Genomic DNA, 20,676 nt, shown 5'->3' with positions numbered 1-20,676 from the left:
ATTTCCTTTTTGGGCTTTTTTTTTCTCTTTCTAAAAAGTTGTATACTGTTTATGAGAGATATTAAAATAATACAGCATGTATAAAATGCAGAACATATTTTCATTGAAACAGCAATATATATGAATATTTGATCATCAAAAGTAGTTTCCTCTAAATTCTGTGCATATGTGTAGATACATTTTATAACCAAAGCGCAAAAGAAATTAATGTGCACACAAGAAGTAAATACATGTAGTATTAAAATAATGAAGTTATCAATAATTAAACTTATTCTGTACATACTGTTTCATTACAGAAAAAAATTTGCACACCATAAAATTTTTGCACAAACTATTAAAAATTAGAGCAACATTGATCAAATGTCATGATATTAATATATTTATAAGTCACTGTCCGCAAAAGAAAACAATAATCAAACAGAAGAGAATGACAGAGAATTAAGCCAAGAAATAGAGTGACAAACAATAAAATTTGCAATATTGTTTAGGAAATTTTGAAATATAAGTTACACTGAATTAATATTAATAGCTTTATAATGATAATACACATCAAAACCAAAGCAGGGTAACTTCTTTGTAAGCAATGATGCATTTTTAAAAGTAAGTTAGTCAGAAGAGGAGGAGCAGAAAGCATGGTTTTGGCAGATCCTTCCAGACTTGTGAGATCCATATAGCTGATGGTCAACAAGGAAACAGTTCTCTGAAAATTTGGTACAGGGCCAGAAATTTTTAGGGAAAGGGTCAGTTACATCAACCCCAGTATTCAACTGGTACTTATTTTATCAACCTTGAATGGCTGAAAGGCAAAGTTGACCTCAACAGAATTTAAACTCAGAATGTTAAGATGAACAAAATGCAACTAAATATTTTGCCCAGTGTGCTAACCTTCTACCAGATCACCATCTAAGTTCTCTGAAATATTGATATCCCACATTAGAACACAAAATACCCATTTATAAGTGAAGTAGTGTAGAGATGATTGAATTAACTAGAATACACGGTTGATATTTATTTTTTTCACTCCTTGAGCTATGACAGGAAAATTCCATCCTGGCAGAATCTGAACTGAACTCAACGTATGAAGAGAGTGAATCATTTGAAAAATTAATATAAGTAAAATACCTACTACAAGTAAACAAGTCACACGGAGTTTAACCGCAGAAAATGTTACTGATATTAAAAATCACTATAACAGCAGAAACAATAATCAGCAAAAATAAATTAAGTTTTCTGAAATTAAAGCAACAAAAACCAATTTTGAAATAAAATCTATGAATTCGTTTCCTTTTTGGGTTTTTTTCTCTTTTTAAAACTTTCTGTACTGTTTACAAGAGATATTAAAATAATACAGCATGTTTAAAATGCAGAACATATTTTCATTGAAACAGCAATATATGAATATTTGATCATCAAAAGTAGTTTCCTCTAAATTCTGTGCATATGTGTAGATATATTTTACAAACAAAATCAGAATATACCACTAATATTCAGACAAAAGAAAAACCAATTACTTATTCATGGTCACTCTATGTAAACAGGTCTTTTGATGATGAAAGTAATAAGAAATTGGAGATATTAGTAGTGAGATCATCATCATCATCATCAACATCTGTTTTCCATGCTAGGAACCACACCAGGAACCATTGTCTGTTTTGGCATGGTTTCCATGGCTGGATGCCCTTCCTAATGCTAACCACTTTACCAAGTGTTCTGGGTGTTTTTACTTGCCACCAGCACCAAGAGGGTCATCAAGCAACTTGCGAGACAAAACTCCTTGGCTGGGAGTGGGGGTTGAGTAGTATTGAGGCAGAGGTGGCTTTGTGCCAGTTGAGAGATTAAAGGTGTGGAGGGACATAGTTAGATGTCTTGTAGCAGAGTAGATACGTGGATAGTCCAGTCGGAAAAGAAAGGAGAATGAGTTAGGGAATAATTAAAGAGAGTGGGTGAGTCAGAGTGTAAAAGTGGATAAGAGGTAAGATAAAGAGAGCAATAGTGAGAGAGATGGTGGTGAAGATGTGTTGAGACATGCCCTTGTGGGATATGGCAGGGAGAATAAGATAGGTGATACAGAAGTTTGGGACTGGATGAGTAGGTAGGGAAGCAGTGACAGTAGCAAAAGACCGAATGATGTAGAGCAGAGGTTTGTGGGGGGAGATAATGGGAAATGGAAATGGTTCACGGGGGGGTGGGGGGGGGCAACTGAGATGATGTAGAATGTGCCCACTCAGCTCTCAGGTGATAGAGAAGTGGTGGGTATTAAGGGATGAAATATGGGGAGAAAAATAGTCAGGTCAGAGAGGATGGAGGTGGGGGGTGGGATAGAGCCCCTCATGGACAAGCATTACTAAGGTGGTTTTAGGATATCAATTCTGCTGTGCTGGACAAGTCTTCTAGAGTACAGCAAGGCATCAGATATCTTAAGGCTCAACCTCTTGAGATCAGCCTTCAATACTTCATCCCATGTCTTCCTGAGTTTCCCTCTTCTACAAGTTTCATCTACTTTAAGTGAAAGGTACTTCTTTATGCAACTGTCCACAGCTGTATACATCGCATATCTAAATCAGCACAGTCTTCTCTCTAGCACACTGCATCTAATTCCTCATATGCCTAACTTTTCTCTCAATACATTAGCACTCTGCTGCATGTGTACATTGACATTACACACCCAGCAGAGTATACTAGCTTCATTTTTCTCTACTTCTTTGCATGTCCTCTGCTGTGTAGCATTGCAGTTTCTACAAATACATCATGCAATCTTTTTATTTTTTTTTCACTTCAAGAGAGAGACCTTTAGCTGCCAAGAGAGGTAAAAGCTCTCTGAATTTTCTTCATCTTATCATTCTAGCAATAGCACCTTCTGAACATCCCCCTCCACTACTGATTAGAAGCCCTAGGTAGCAGAAATTATCCACTGCCTCTAGAGAGCTTCCGGGATGTTTAAAAAAATCAATTTCTAATGTATCTGTAGACTTGATGGCTCCTGTGCATCTTATACATACACAATCTCTACTTTCTCTGTTAGCCTCCCTATTATTCCACTACACCTCCTGTGTGTACACAGTTGCACTGGATATCTTGTATGGAATTCCTGCCTACACCTTTCCTACAAATTGAGCAGGGCCATTTACCTAAAGTGAGTAGAGTCTTGTCTGTTTTCTTGCTTACTAGACCCCTGGTCTTTCTACAAGAACCTTGGTCTTAAAAATAAAAAGAGGAGAAAACAAAAATAGCCCATCTATAGAAAGACTTCCCAAAACTGGTTTCATTTCCTTCCCACATATTCAACTAGATAAGTTTTAATGAATGTTTCTATTTTTTTCTTTTTGCAAGTAAAACAAGAGAAAAAGATCTAATATCACACTCTGTAATTTACTTCATTTATCTGTATCTTCAAGATATTTTAATTTTTTACTGTAATTAACACTTTCTTGTGAAGATCATTTCATTCCTAATTTGACTCCAGGAATGACGCTAACATTTTCCAAACCAATGGATAGCATAAAACATTTAAATGTTCCATCCTATCAGATTGCATGCCACTCTTTGTTCAACAAGAAATCAAGACAGTTTTAGGATTTCAATAAACAAAACATAGATATTTCCTAAATCTGGATAGGTAAATCTACGCCAATCATGTACAGTATAGAAATTTCAATAATTACTATTTTTATTAATCAACACATTTCAAGCTACATTGGAAGATATTCTTTTTTTGGTATGAGATGATCACATGCTCAATCAGTTCTTCTATCCAGTAAAGACAAAGAAAAACTTGAGATTTAAACATAAAAGAAAATTAAACTTACATTCAGAACGCATGCCAACTGCAAGGCACTTCTGTAGACGACAAAACTGACAGCGATTACGATGCATTTTTGTGACTGGGCAATCTTTGTTACCCCGACAGGCATAGCCCAGCTGTTTCCGAATACTTCTTTTAAAGAAACCTTTGCATCCTTCACAACTAATTGCACCATAGTGACGGCCTGAAAAATATAACAGTGAGATATATAGCATTAGATTTTTTTTTCTTTTTTGTTTTGATATGAGTTTACTTCTATTTTTATATTAATATGAATAGGATGATGCTGCAAATCAACTGTGAAAAGAAATATGGTGCCCAGTACCCTTCTTAACACCAACTGTTCAACTATACATTGAACAGCTGGTGGAGTCTACTCATAATGAAATTGATCAGAGTAAGTTCCGTAAATCCTTGAGTATAGTCCGCTCTTGAGTATAATACGCAGGGGATTTTTAGGGGGCTGTACCTCTGAAAAACCTAAACCTTGTGTATAATACGTACCTCTTCTCTAACTTGAGTCAAGGAGGTCTAAATAACGTCCTTGGTTTGTAAATATGTATACGGTAACAACCTTTATTATTATTGTACACATAACATAATGCAAACGTGTAGCTTTTTTGTGCATTTTGTTTGCAGAAAATAAAGAAATAACTAATAACATTTAATAAATGTTGCTTATTGCAAGTTATGGATGATTCTTTTATGACTTCATTGCTTTCAGGTTTAGCTTAAAGTATTTTCACACCCGACATCACAAAATACGTCTGAATAAACATTACCGGACAGCAAATAGAGACTCGGACAGTGCTTAGAAAATAATTTTCATTTTTAACCTCATATATAGTACACACAAGGAATTTTTACCTTTAAATTTTGGGAAAAAAGTGCGGATTATACTTGAGGATTTATGGTAATACTTTTCCTAATCACAACTAAATACTAGGATCAAATTTAAACTCTTTAGTTTTGATTCAGTAATCTAATACTTAAACCATCCAGTTCTTGTGAGTTCTTTATCCACTGATTTCCAATCCTTAAAGCTCAATAATTTCTCACAAAGGAATGAAGTCTCATGAGTTTATTTGAATAAAAACATATTAGGATATTCATGTTTCTACGAAGCATGCGAATATAAGCAATAGGGGTTCTGATTTTTATAAATTGATCAGAGATTTAAGTCAGTTGAGAACTCTTTGTTGCTTTCTTTCCAAAATTAAATGAAATTATTGTTATAGAGAAGGGTGGAAAAAGTACATTACTTGCAAAGTAAATCCACAATTCCATAACAAAAGTTATACCAGGATTTAGGAGCTAAACTGCTGGTCTGAAATCAAATGTCCAATTTCTCTTATGTCAGCAATACAGCAATGTTTGTGAGATATCAAATGAATAAGTAATTATGAAAAGGTAAGACAATGATATATAGAGAAAGATCACAACATACACAGGTCATTCAAGAAATAACTATAAGTATTTGGAAATTTATCTCGAAACTATCATTCAAATGAATTTTACATGATTTACATAAATAAAGGTGAAACACAGATGTTTGTTCTTAGCAGTGAACATTGCACAACAAAAATTCTACATTTGACATAAACATCAACAGCATCTAATACAGGCTGCTATAAAATCTCTGCAAAATATCAATAATAACAGCAACAGTAATAATTCATATGATCATTTTTCAAACTAGTGTTTATTTTATTAACTTAATCTTTAGAAATTACATTTATTTATTTTTATTTCTTACATTTACATCTAGATTCTATTTCAATTGGCTTGGTTTCTGATTATCATCAAATATCTAGAAACACTCTAAACCACAAGGTCAGTGACCTAGTGATTAAGTGCTCTTGTATCTTTAAGGTTAAAAAAATAAAGATTCCAAGTTTGAATCTAGTCCGGTACTATGAACACACCAACTAGAAATAAAACTGATAAAAATTATATATAGGTTTAAATTAAAAAAGAAATTGCTTTACTTCTAAAGATGTTAATAGGCTGAATTTAGAATCTTATTAATAATAATTTTTCTCAGACATTTCATTATTTAACAATAACATATTAATAAAATTTTGTGGTAAAACTATGATTTCAATGTGACTCAAAAGAAACATGCAATAGTAGAGCAAAAATAAAGGAAATGCTTAGCAAACACGGAATCTAAACATCTATCATTTAGTGTAAATGAAAAGAAATAATTAGATATTTTCACATTCTAGATATCCCCACATTAGTCAATCACAAAATTCACTTAGTCTCCTGTCATCTCATATAAATTGCCTTCCTGCTCAAGTATTTCCTACAAGTTTTGGCTTGAAAAAGATTCAAGAGGAGCATCAATGGTGTCAATCTTACTGGCGTAGGAGGGTCTGCAATGGCCATGAGTACTTGCCCCTTCCACCAGATCCAGAAAATTAAGATATATATATATATATATAAAGGGTTAATGCTGTCGATGTACATTTGATAATTAAGGTGATTATATAAAACAAAATATTTACATCAACACAATTGTTTCTGCCAGCTTACATCATCATCATCATCATTTAGCATCCGGACGGTTCAACTGGGGTCTGTGAAGCCAGAAGGCTGCATCAGGCCCAGTCTGATCTGGCAGTGTTTCTACAGCTGGATGCCCTTCCTAACGCCAACCACTCCGTGAGTGTAGTGGGTGCTTTTTACGTGCCACCTGCACAGGTGCCAGGCGAGGCTGGCAACGGCCACGAACGGATGGTGCTTTTTACATGCCACCGCTGGCAACGGCCACTATCGGATGGTTCTCTTACATGCCACCGGCACTGGTAAATCAGCTGCAATTTCCATTGATCGATTTAACTTTGGAATATATTTATATATTATTGAACATTTATTCCTATATACTTATTAAAGGTCTAAATATGAAATTACTTCATTGAGTGGTTCTACTTTTCAACAGTTAATGGAACACATGGAATTTTATTTGACCTTTAGAATTATGGCAAAAGAATTTTTTATTCACAAGAATTTTGCTTTACAACCATATGGTTTTGCATTTAGTCCCAATATGCATCACCTAGGATGCTTTCAACTACAGCCCAGTCTGACCAATGTTTCGTGAAGGAATCTAGCAGACAGAAACTGCAAAATGCCTTATGAGTGTGTGAATGTATGTGATTTTATGAATGAAAGAGTAGTGATGTTGACATTCCTTGTAGTTCTCCACTCTTAAAGACCTCTGGAATAAAAACAAATCCATTACTTGAAAACAGATAAAGATTAGCAACAGAAAGAACAACCAGCCACAAAACTTTTGCATCAAATAATTCTATGTTCAACAGATGCTAGCATGAAAAAAAACAAGATTTAAACAAAGAAACCATATCTTGAGACTAAAAAGCTATCTAGTATACCTAGCAAAGGAATATATAATGTGCAGCCAGTTTGTAAATGAGAAACATGAGGTGAATGGAAGCCTGAGAGAATGTATTAGGATGATAATGCACAAAAGTATGCCTAACATGATACGAATGTAACAGTGATTTGTGACAAAACAATGGAAATAAAATTAAACTGTATCACTATGCTAGTTACTGAACATTGTAATAGTGTAGCCAGACACAGAAGAGAGTGAGTAAAAAAAACTGATGATATGAAGATTCAGAATCACGAGGGGGAGTTACTGCAATGTATCACAATAAGTTGGTGCCATGATAGTGGTTCACTCAACTAATCAGACTCAGAATGGTGGAATATGTTATTACAGATTACTGATGTAGCAATAATGATTTTCAATCACTCTGGCTCAAAATCTCTCTTCACACACTCCCACAGACACATATGCTGTCCCCACAGCTCAAACCATCAGCATTTCTTTGATCATATTGTCTCCTGCTTTGAGAACATATTTCTTACTTCACTCCTTTCCAAAGTCACAGTCCACAGGGACTTCAAGCTCACAACTCTTTATGGTTCTCTCATGCATCTTACACTGATGGCACCTGTACAGAAACCAAAACTTTTGCAATCCCCAACTCTCTACATCAATTTGTTTCGTCCAAAATTAACACAGAGGTACTCCAAATTTTCCTGATCTTTTCCTCACTTCCAAACTCAATCTCAATTAAATTTTAAGTATCACCACACCGTTCAGTCATCCAATCACTGAAATTACCCACCAGATACCCATATACCACATAATGCCACCTACAGCCAACTGATCACAACTTCACCAGTTTTGTGTATTTGTGCTCTGCACCTGACCCATCAGAGATAATGAGGAGATTAAGTGAATCTTTTCTTTCAGATTTGTCATCCCACATCCTGCACACAGCAAAGAAATCAACTTCTTCATATCCCTCAAGTGGTTTACTCATAGTTAAGTTGAAGATATTTAGGAAAAAAAAAAGGCTTACAACACCTGCATTTACTCATCCGGTGGCACATAATAAGCACCAACCAATTGTGGTCGTTGCCAGCCTCACCTGGCACATAAAAAGCACCCACTACACTCACGGAGTGGTTGGCATTAGGAAGGGCATCCAGCTGTAGAAACACTGCCAGATCAGACAGGGCCTGGTGCAGCCTCCTGGCTTCCCAGACCCCAGGCAAACCATCAAACCCATGCTAGCATGGAAACTGGACGTTAAACGATGATGATGATGATGATGATGACGTCCACAAAACATGGTGGTGTTTACCCAGTAACAGAACTCCTGCAAGACCACTATCCAAACTACAACGATTACATCATGTATTATACAGTCCTCAAGCTACCCTAACCCTCTGAACTGCAGCTTCACCAACTTTACAGAATTCTTTTATCATCCCTTTTACAACAACAATGATTCTTTAAGCAGTACATGTTCATTTTCACTGCTCACAGTGCAACCAACTCCACACAGCACACTCTTGTCAAATCTCTTTCAAATCTTTCTCACCCACTCTTCCTGGCCTATCATCCTGCATAAACACACACCAAATACAAAAATACTTTTAATTGCTTCAAATAAACAGAACCACCAAACAATACTCCTTCTATCATCACAGATGTTGTGACCAAGAACAAATCCCTATACCCACCAAACTTTTCAGTCTCTCCTCATAAGAAACAAGCAACAAAGAAAGGCAATGATTCTGACCCTGCCAACTATTGCCCTATCACATTCACATCCAATATCTTTAGGATAAAGGAGACAAACTTTAACAACAGGGTTCTCAACTTTGAATGTCTCTTTTTGATGACCACCAATATGGTTTTCATAAAGCCAAATCTGCCATATCACATGCCAGTAAGTTCTTCACATGGAAAAATTTGGTGAAAACAATGTGGTTGTAAAGCTTTCAATTGTATCAGCAAATCTATCAAAACTTCTTGCCTATAGACTTCACTGACCTTTCATCTTTTGGACTGGCAGCTTCCTATCAGATTATACTAACATAGTGTACATTGGCAGAGATCTTTCTGTCCCTCGTTCACCAATGCATGTGCTCCAGTGTTTGGTTTTTGTTTTCCACTTTCCTCCTTAAATACATCAAAGACATGCTTGCTGGTATGTCCTAAATAACACTATCTTTCCTCCCTCTCTAACTGTGCATTATCCACTAGCTAACTCAATATTATACACTAAACCCACACTGATTCTATAAACAGTTACCTCAAAAGCATCTTCCAATGAAGATATGCCAACCTTCTTCAACAGCAAGGTAACATAAATACTACTTGTAGCAAGTAAATGCCACCTCACTACACTCTCATTAAATCATGAACAGCACACATCTAGAGCCCTTGCAATAGCTCCAAATAATGAACTTCACTATCACCAAGGAGCTTTTCCAGCAAAAGCCCAATTTTAACAAGGCTTGACCGCATCACAATAACTGGCCCTTCTTTTCAGAAGCAGAAAATACTTCCGCTCTCCCAAAATTAATAACTACAAACCTGCTCCCACATCTGGGACAGTGCTACAGTTGCACACATCCTACACCACACTGAGCAAAAAACCTCTTGATTGATTGGCATAAAGTTACTCACAGAAATGCTCTTGCCTTTGGCCCAAAAGCATGCTGTCTCCTCTCTCTCTCTCTTCATTTTTGTGCAGTTACTATAATGGCCTCTGCTCCTTGGAACTGGCTGCTCTTATGCCAACCTCCGCTCAAGCATGCCCATCTCACTTGTCTCTCCTCCTCCTCTCATCACACTTGCTGTGCCCACATCCAAGCCCTGCACTAATCAATGCACCCAACCTTTCCTTCCCTGACAGTTCAGCCTCTGAAATTTTTTCCTTGCCCATGTGTTTCCCTCAGGTGCTGACTAGCAAAGATTTAAGAAGAATATTAACAGCATCAAGCTCACCAGTTCTAAGAAGGGTCTATGAAAGTCATGAACAGTGCCTCTTCCTCCAGATCTAGCAGACTTGAAGCAGAGAGGGGCATGACATTTATGAGGTTTTGAATAACAATGAAAGGACTTTGACAAACCTATGTGATTGATTGACAGATTGACCAAACAATTAATAAACAATTGATTAGTTACAGTTAAATGATAAACCAACTGACCAATAACAATAAAAGAAGTGAAATAGAATCAGTGCATGTGTTTATTATTGGCATAATGACCTTCCCAAGATACAACAAAATATGTTTTGACACCCGAGTTCACCTCAAGAATGTAGAAATGATGGAAACTGAAGGTTTTCAACTAATAGATTCAGTAACTACAGTGACAGGTGGAAGAACTAACAAGAAAAACTCTATGTGGACAGTCAACTAGCTAAAGATAGCAACCAAATTTCCTTTAAATAATTCTAATTGTCTTAAAAAAATACATTAGACAGGTTAGTTCAAGTTACACTATATCTAACAAAATTAGTACAGAATAGTGATGGCAGGAACACTTTATTTGATCAGAGGCAGTTCTCAGCTGAACAACTATTATAATAATGAAATGTTAGTGTCAAGCAGTGTTTAGGCATAAGCAAAAATTTAGGTTAGTTGAAATGTTTGTAACATATTTCAAGTGCTAAAAGACAAATTCACAGCAGTTACCATAGAGAAAATATCTCTCTTATGGTAAAAAGGAGTGAAAACACCCAGTTTGTCCAGGGTTGCCATCTATCAGGAATCCCAAACATCAATGTTTCAAGTTTGGCATTGTTAATTACTGGTGTACAAATATAAAATATCTGTATCTATCCCAATAAAATATCATCTTAGCTGTAACACTTTTTCACCATATTTCTAATAATACATCTTCATTTTAATTGCCACTTATCCATTTTTACATAGGTCAGACAGAATTTCAATGAGGCAGATTTTCTAGCCAGATGTCCTTCCTGTGCCAATCCTTAACTATTTCCAAGCAAGCTAGTTCTTCCCTCACAGCCAGACATGTTTTCACGTCTGGCTGTGGGGAAGATTGGAAATAAAGGACACTGCTTGAATAACTGTGACACTCATTCACTACTATCACCATATCAAGACAAGAGTACACAAACATATACATGCATATTATAAATGCATGTGTATATGTGTGTTGTGTATGTAAGTATATATATATCATCATCATCATCGTTTAACGTCCGTTCTCCATGCTAGCATGGATTGGACGGTTCGACCGGGGATCTGGGAAGCCAGAAGGCTGCACCAGGCTCCGGTCTTATCTGGCAATGTTTCTACAGCTGGATGCCCTTCCTAACGCTAACCACTCCATGAGTGTAGTGGGTGCTTTTTACGTGCCACCTGCACTGGTGCCAGGCAAGGCTGGCATCGGCCACGGTCGGATTGGTGCATTTTACGTGCCACCGGCACGGAAGCCAGTCGAGGCGGCTCTGGCTTCAGCCACGATTCGGATGGTGCTTTTTACATGCCACCGACACGGAAGCCAGTCGAGGCGGCTCTGGCTTCAGCCACGATTCGGATGGTGCTTTTTACATGCCACCGACACGGAAGCCAGTCGAGGCGGCATATATATATATATATATATACCATACCAGCATAGTAAACAGACACTAAATGATGATGATAATGATGATGATGTGTATATATATATATATATATATATATATATATATATATATTATATATATATATATATATACACATCATCATCATTATCATCATCATTTAGTGTCTGTTTATTATGCTGGTATGAGTTAGATGGTTTGATTGGAACAAGTAAGCTGGAGAGCTGCACCAGACCCTGGTGTGTTTTTGGCTTGATTTCTACACCTTGATGCCCTTTCTAATGCCAACTGTTCTATAGTGTGTACTAAGTGTCTTTCACATGTCACTAGCAAGAGTGCCTTTAATGTGTCACCAGCACAGTTACCTTTTACATGCCGTGTGTGTGTGTGTGTGTGAGTATAAAAGCATATATATTACGTTGTTTCACATGAAATGTCGTATTTGAAAGATAACAATAAAATGTTTCAGAAGTGTTAGAGAAGTGATTTATTTAATCAAAGTATGATCCATGTTCATTTATGATGTTTGCCCAATGTTTCTCTATGCATATATTCCATGATAAACTGTCCAAATGCTTCAATTATCTCTTCTCTATTTAAGAAAGTTTATTGCTTATGAAAAGTTCAAAATGCTTCATAAGTGATGATCAGTAGGAGAGATATCAGGGGAATAAGGAGGATGTTGCAAAATCTCCTAATTCAGGCTTTGCAACTTTTAGACCATAGCTTGAGGAGTGTGAGGATGTGCATTGTCGTGGAGAAAAATTGGGCCATCTCTATTCACTAGCCTGGGTTGCTTCTTTTGCAAATTCTCATGCATGCAACCAATTTCCTGGCAATATAATGTCACTGTTACCATTTTTTCCTTGTTGCATAAGTGAATAATGAATAACTCCTTTTGCAGATCACTAACTTTTTAGGGTGCAATGGTGGTTTTGGGTAGTGTTTAGGTGACTCTCCTGCATCTAATCACTGTCCTATTCTCCTGCTGTTGTCAAAGAGCATCCATTTCTCATCACAAGTAATGATTTGATGCAAAAATGGTCTTCTTCCAGTCAAGAAAGCAATAAGGAGTACACTTCAAGGTGTCTTGTTCAGTTGATGTGGAACAAACCTATTCGTTTTCTTGACTTTTCCAATTTTTTACAGGTGTCCAAAAACAGTTGTGCAAGATATTTGGAGTTCTGATGAAAGTTTACGAATTTTTGTTCTCAGATTTTGTTCAACCAGAGCATTTAATCCCTCATGCGGAACAACTGATTTTGGCCTACCCCTTGATTTATTTTCAAAGCTATCATCTCCTGAACAAGAGCTTTGGAACCATCTCAGAACAGTTCTGATGTCAACAAAACCATTACCAAAAGCCCACTTGATATTCCGTAGAGCTTCAGCAGCAAAATGACTCATTTTGTACTTATACGAGAAAATCACTCAACATTATTTGGTTGTTATCATTTTCATAAGGTCTGTGGGTACAAATTTTGTATACCAATAATGTTAGGAAAAGAAAAAGAGTCAATATTAAATGCAATGTATACATAACTGAGTTTCTAAATGACTGAAATAACGAGTAATTAAAAATGCGACATTTCATGCGAAACAACCAAGTATATATATATATATATATATCATCATCATCATCATCATCATCGTTTAACGTCCGTTCTCCATGCTAGCATGGGTTGGACAGTTCGACCAGGGATCTGGGAAGCCAGAAGGCTGCACCAGGCTCCAGTCTTATCTGGCAATGTTTCTACAGCTGGATGCTCTTCCTAACGCCAACCATTCCGTGAGTGTAGTGGGTGCTTTTTACGTGCCACCCACACAGGTGCCAGGCGAGGCTGGCAACGGCCACGGTCGGATTGGTGCATTTTACGTGCCACCGGCACTGAAGCCAGTTGAGGCGGCACTGGCTTCGGCCATGATTCGGATAGTGCTTTTTACGTACCACCAGTCCAGGGGTCCTGGCATCTGCCGGGTGCCAGTCATAGGATTGGTTCAATTTCGATAAGTAGTTGATAACTTCCGTTACCTAGGTGCCCAAGTCAGTAGCAGGAGAGGGTGCACTGAAAGTGTAGCTGCTAGAATAAGAATAGCCTGGGCAAAGTTCAGAGAGCTCTAACCTCTGCTGGTGACAAAAGGCTTCTCACCCAGAGTAAAAGGTAGACTGTATGACGCATGTGTACGAACACCCATGATACATGGCAGTGACACATGGACCGTGACTGCTGAGGACATACATAAGCTCACAAGGAATGAAGCCAGTATGCTCCGATGGATGTGTAATGTCATTGTGCATACTTGACAGAGTGTAAGTAACTTGAGAGAAAAGTTGGACCTAAGAAGCATCAGATGTGGTGTGCAAGAAAGACGACTGCGCTGGTATGGTCAGGTGGCGAGAATGGATGAGGATAGCTGTGTGAAAAAGTGCCACACCCTAGCGGTTGAGGGAACCTGTGGAAGAGGTAGATCCAGGAAGACCTGAGATGAGGTAGTGAAGCATGACCTTCGAACATTAGGCCTCACTGAAGCAATGACTAGTGACTGAGACCTTTGGAAATATGCAGTGCTTGAGAAGACACAACAAGCCAAGTGAGACAATAACTCATGGCTTATACCAGGGGTGCAGCCAGCCCACATATACATATCTTTCCTTCATTGGACACTAAACTCTGCATGCGAAGACCAGTTGAAGCAAGTGAAATCGAAATCGAATCAAATTCGAAGACTGGCACCTGTGCCAGTGGAGCGCTGAGAGCACCATCCAAGCATGATCGTTGCCAGAGTAGCTGACTGGCTTCTATTAGAACATTATTTTATATATATTAAGTCAAAATTAAATAATGCTAAATAAGTGATATAGATATACCATAGTTAAGTTCCAGGTTTGGTGATTATGCGAATAAGGGGTTCAACACACATACATACATGTATTTTCCATCTACTAAATCCACTCACAAGGCTATGGTCAGCTTGAGGCTATATAGGAACACATTAATATATTGGTGGCGAGCTGGCAGAAACGTTAGCATGCTGGGCGAAATGCTTAGTGGTATTTCATCTGTCGTTACGTTCCGAGTTCAAATTCCACCAAGGTCGACTTTACCTTTCATCCTTTCGGGGTCGATAAATAAAGTACCAGTTTCCCACTGGGGTTGATGTAATCAACTTAATCCCTTTGTCTGTCCTTGTTTGTCCCCTCTATGTTTAGCCCCTTGTGGGCAGTAAAGAAATATATATAGGAACACATTTGCCCAAGGTGCCATAGGACGGGACTGAACCCAAAATCAAACCCAGAAAGTGATAGCGATGATCTCAACAATTACGTTGTTGTACAAAATGTACAGCTACCAGATTATGTGCATGGTGCAGTGCCTGTCAGTCACCAGAATAGGAGGCATGTTCATGTTCATGGCAGGAACAGCAGGCACGCTCCACATGGCAGCTGGCAAGGTGGTAGGCCCAGTTTTCTGCCCAGAGTAAAAGCCAATACTCCTCCAGGATAGCAGAGAAACACAATAGGCTTTGCAGAGTACCAATTTATGCCAAATACTCCAAGGCCCAAGAATATGCCTGACACTATAAATGTAGACAGCACTCCAATTGATCATTTTAGTTTATTCTGGAATAAAAGCACCGTCCGTTCGTGGCCGTTTGCCAGCTTTGTCTGGCCCCGTGTCGGTGGCACGTAAAAGCACCATCCGTTCGTGGCCGTTTGCCAGCTCTGTCTGGCCCCGTGTCGGTGGCACATAAAAGCACCATCTGTTCGTGTCTGTTGCCAGCCTCGGCTGGCCCCCGTGCCGGTGACACGTAAAAGCACCGTCCGTTCGTGGCCGTTTGCCAGCTCTGTCTGGCCCCGTGTCGGTGGCACGTAAAAGCACCATCTGTTCGTGTCCGTTGCCAGCATCGCCTGGCCCCGTGCCGGTGACACGTAAAAGCACCATCCGTTCGTGGCCGTTCGCCAGCTCTGTCTGGCACCTGTGCAGGTGGCACGTAAAAAACACCCACTACACTCGCGGAGTGGTTGGCGTTAGGAAGGGCATCCAGCCGTAGAAACACTGCCAGATCTGACTGGGCCTGACGAAGCCTTCCAGCTTCACAGACCCCAGTTGACCCGTCCAACCCATGCTAGCATGGAAAGCGGACGCTAAACGATGATGATGATGATTTATGGGATATTTTACTTGAGGAAATTAAGAATCAAGCTGAACATGTGTTTCAGGCGAAGCTGAATAATTTCTCAGCAAAAATTTTGCATGAGAAAGAAAACTTATATTGGAAGAACTGAAAGCGTTTTTTGGTTTCCAGGTGACCATGGAAATCCTGGTGCGCAAGGATCACTATGAACAGTACTGGTTGTCAAAGGATGCCTTACTATCACTGACCCCAGGTTTTCCAGAGGTTGTTAGCCACAACAGATTTCATGCTATTTGGTCTTTACTACACTGTGTGAATGAGGACAATCAGAACATTGATAGGAATGATAAACTGTACAAGACTAGTTCTATATTCAGTCACTTGCTTGATAAATTCAAACAACATTATGTGCCTGACTGTGAATAATCACTAGTTGAGGGAATGATCCCCATGAAGAATAAGTTTTTATTCAAGCAGTATAGAAAAATAAGCCAATATGTTGGTGGGGTAAAATTTTTTCTATTATGTGATTCTGAAAACAGATACATCTGCAATGCAGAAATGTATACCAGAAGGAGAGATGATGCAAATGAAATTGACAACGTTGGTGTTACAGGAAACTTAGTTGTGAGGATGACAAATGAATATTCCAGACAAAACTATGCACTCTACACTGACAGATTTTACATGTCTGTATAACTCATGGAATATCTTCTTGTCAACAAAGATATTCAAATGTGTGGTACTGCAATGACAAATAGAAGAGAATTCCCAAGGACCCTCATGAAAAGAAATAATGAGATGGAAAGCGGTGAGTCAGAAGTTTTGTTCAACAAAAATGTGCCTGCCTTTGTTTGGAAAGACAAAAGACTGATTTATTTAATTTTGTCCTTCTTTATATCATCTCCACAAGAACATGTACAGCAATACGATGCAAATGAACACAGAAGGGTCCCTTTCCCTTGTCCTAAGGCAATGAAAAAATATAATGCCCACCCGGCTGGAACAGACAAAAATTACTAAATGACTTGACTTAAAAAGTGTTGCCGTCATTACAAGTGGCCTAACCGCCTGGTGATGAAGTTTTTTTATGTGGGCTGCCTACAAGGCATATGTATTGATGGGTTTTTTCAAACCACATCACTCCACTGCTAGATAAACTCTGCCACAAACTTGTTGGCAATCTTAGAAACAAGAACACTGACTTTGGCAGACAACACTCAGCTGAGCAGGATGATGAAAAGAGGCATATGTGGAAAGGGCAGAAAAAAGCATCCACCAACAATTGTTGTGGGGTGTGCAGGGAAAACTACCAGAGAGCAAAACAGATGAAGCCCCAGGCTGAGGTCAAAGACTTACCCAAATGCTGTAAGTGTTAACAGATGCAAATACTGTGAGGAGTTCCTCTACATTGGAAAGCCAGACAGTAACTGCTGGTTTGACTGGCATCACAAGCACCAATATTGGCGATAAAACAAACAAAAAAAAAACAAGTGCTAAGGACAACGTTGCCCTCTATTTATTTCAATATGAGAGACAGAAAACATATTTTAGTGACACTGACAATATTAGGTGGGAAATCATTTTTTTAGTTCTTTTACCCAGGGTTAAGATGGTGTTTTGAATATACCTTAACAAACATTTCTTATGACACCATACTGTAGAATGTTGTAATTTAAATATGAACATTTCAAATTGACAGTTTTGCATCAGAAAATCAGAAGCAGCACCAAGAGAGAAGGTTTCAAAAATGTTATAAGCTTCCAACCAGTAACATCCTGAAGAAAAATTTCAGAAGAATTTAAGAAGAGAGAAAATATATTAACCTGATGCTTTGTCCCCACAAACAATGCAAGGCTTGAAATTCTGTTCAAATTGCTGTTTTTGTGTCAGTTTATCCCTGACAGCCTGTTGTTCTTCTCGTAAACGCTCCAGTCTTTGAGTATGTTGCAATTCCTGAAAGACAACGTAATTGGTTTTTGTTAGCAATGTTAAATCAAAAGTTAGATGATTTTTATAGTAGATTTCAAAATAATCATAGTTGAAAGTAAATAAATGAAATATTTCTTGGACAATGTTCTGATTCAGAACTGAAAGGTAGCAAACCTGATAAAATGCAGTACCTTGCACAATATTTTAACATCAAGTAATAATTAAGTAAGACATAAACCTCTAGATTCTGCAGCATGAAGATAGTAAGACACAAATTTCCTTTATAAATAGATTTAATCCTTCACAGGTAAATTTCCAAGAAAATCTTACTATATATGCTGTTTAACTCCAAGTCAACCCTAGTCAAGCAGACCAACAATTAAAGGATTTCCAGCTTTGACCATCCTTTCTATTTGTATGTATATGAGGGACTATATTGTCCAAGGTGTTCTTTATTTAAGTTGGTAAGGTATGATTTAAGGAATATTTGGCTGCTATTTCTAGCAGGTTGAGTGACCATACAGAGGCTTCCTCATTAGCTCATGAGATATGAAGAAGATTTAGCATGTCTTCCAGGATACAAACCTTCTGTCTTCTATCACTGGCCCAACATACCAGTCTAGGGTAAAGTCAATTAAATTCAACTTGATTTTGAAAGTAAGGTTTGCACTTCCACTCTTCTTATAAAACACCTCTTCCACATGTATATTTGCAATAAAGATTTCCAAAGTCTTTCTTCCTTATTCCTCAAGTTCAGCTCTTGAAGAATCACAGTTCAACTGTCTATCATTAATTCTCACCAAGCTCCTCTAACAGTCAGCAATTGTTTGATTATCTCTTTTTCTGCCTTGAGTACATTTATTTCAATTCCCCTCTTTGATAGAATATATGAGGGAAAATTAAACCAATTTACTTTCAACTTTCCATATATAGACCATCTTCATTCCCTCCTTATTTTTAATTAATGATTTCAGTACAAATATCTTCAAATTCTTATTACTTTCATTATCAAAGATCTGTTTACACAAAGTGAACATGAATAATTGATTCTTAATTAGTCTGAGTATTAGTAGTTTAATCTATTTTTCTTTTGAAACTTTTGTATTTATAGATTTCACTTGAAAATTGGATTTTGATGTTTTTATTTTAACAATATTGAATTTTTTGTGGATTAAAAGTCTTCACTTGTTTTTGCTGATTATTGGTGTTTCTACTGTTACAGTGACTTTAAAATATCAGTAGCTATTTTACTTACATAAGCTTTCAAATTATTCATTCACTTTATGCTCTAAGTAAAATCAAATTCTACAAAAGGTTTAGTACAACACACATTAGTGTACTGCTCATATAACTGAAGCAATACTGTTGCTACATACACACAAAGGCCACACTTACAGTAAAGCCATCATGCTGATCAACAAAGAACCCTGTTATCAATTACCACCAATTGATGTGCAATTATTTATATCTCTACTATAATGCTAACAGTTTATGATAATCTGAACTATCATCCAGCACCACCTCAGTTCATCTAATGCACCTACTATTCCTTGTCCTCATTGTATTTCACTTCTAAACTCCAACACGTAGCATACTACTCCATCATTTGCAACAGAAATGAAATTCTTTCTCTGTCCAAGATTTTCCTAGTTATTAACAAAAGGGAGTTCCACCTCAACATCAACCACTTAAAATAGGAACACAAATAGGAACAACATTCCAGGGGAGAGGAAGACCCTCGTGAGATGACGGACAAAGGTTGCAAATCGACTCAACCAACATCCCAAAAGTAGCGAAAGGTCTCACCTAAAAACAACACTGATGGCGATTGAAAAAAAGGCTGTAACAATCCTATGTGAGGGAGACAGCAGACAAAGAAACCTTGGTTATAAAAAACATTAAGTCAACCCTAAAGGCCTTCTTTCATTATGCGAAAGAAACAGCCTCAGTACACTGCAAGATAGGACCTCTCTTCCAAAAGGATGGCTCCCTCACAGACAGTCCAACTAAGATCAGTGACTGAACACAGACAAGTCAACAGAGACAAGTCAACGAACCAGTGGATTTCTTTGCCGCCTCACCTATAACCAGCGAGGCAGTTACGATGAAATACATCAACATCAGCGAAGAAGATATACTACAAGGCATAGGTGGACGCAAACTCAACTGCTGGTCCTGATGGTTTCCCAGCAACCTCCTCAAATTGTGTAAGCGTTCCCTGGCAAAACCTCTAAAGATTTTGTTCCAGAACTTTCTTGAAAATGGCAGACTGCCAAGCAAGCTGAAAGAGGGAATAGTATGCTCGATCCATAAAGGAGGAAGTAGAGCAGATGCCAAAAACTATAGGCCTATCTCTCTGACTTCACACATCAGCAAAGTCATGGAACGGATAATCAGAGGGAAACTAATCGCATTCCTTGAAGAAAATAACTTGCTGAGTGATACCCAGCATGGCTTTCGACCAGGTAGGAGCTGCCTGACTCAGCTCTTACAACATTATGACTGGGTGTTGAAGCAGTTACTCAACAACTCAAATGTGGACGTAATCTACCTTGATTTTGCAAAAGCTTTTGACAAGGTGGATCATGGCATGATATGCCACAAACTGTGTGACCTAGGCATAGCTGAAAAACTTGGAGAGTGGTTACATGACTTTCTGAAAGATAGAAGTCAGGCAGTAGTGGCTAATGGAGCCACCTCCAAGAACACACAAATAATGAGCAATGTTCCACAGGGCACTGTCTTAGGACCCCTACTTTTTTATAGTGGCCCTCTCAGATATGCCCTCAAGTGCCCGGATAGCCACCCTTGCAAGCTATGCAGATGATACGAAAGTCTCGCAGAAAATACAGAACC

General features: G+C 38.0%; 1 protein-coding gene across 8 annotated transcripts in view; it reads right to left on the bottom strand.

Moving 5' to 3' along the window:
* LOC115212530 (orphan steroid hormone receptor 2) overlaps positions 1-20,676 on the bottom strand; it is a 204,607-nt gene that overhangs the window by 88,476 nt on the left and 95,455 nt on the right. For all 8 annotated transcript variants that reach the window (XM_029781356.2, XM_029781357.2, XM_029781361.2 and 5 more), the window contains 2 exons: positions 17,715-17,844; positions 3,807-3,986 (listed from right to left, as the gene is read on the bottom strand). In XM_029781356.2, coding sequence (XP_029637216.1) covers positions 3,807-3,986; positions 17,715-17,844 — 310 coding nt within the window. The remainder of the gene's footprint in view (positions 1-3,806; positions 3,987-17,714; positions 17,845-20,676) is intronic.

Source organism: Octopus sinensis, linkage group LG1, assembly GCF_006345805.1.
Source record: "Octopus sinensis linkage group LG1, ASM634580v1, whole genome shotgun sequence".
Classification (NCBI taxonomy): Eukaryota; Metazoa; Mollusca; class Cephalopoda; order Octopoda; family Octopodidae; genus Octopus; species Octopus sinensis.
Note: the sequence above shows the minus strand (reverse complement) of the source record. Positions and strands in the feature narration are given on the sequence as shown.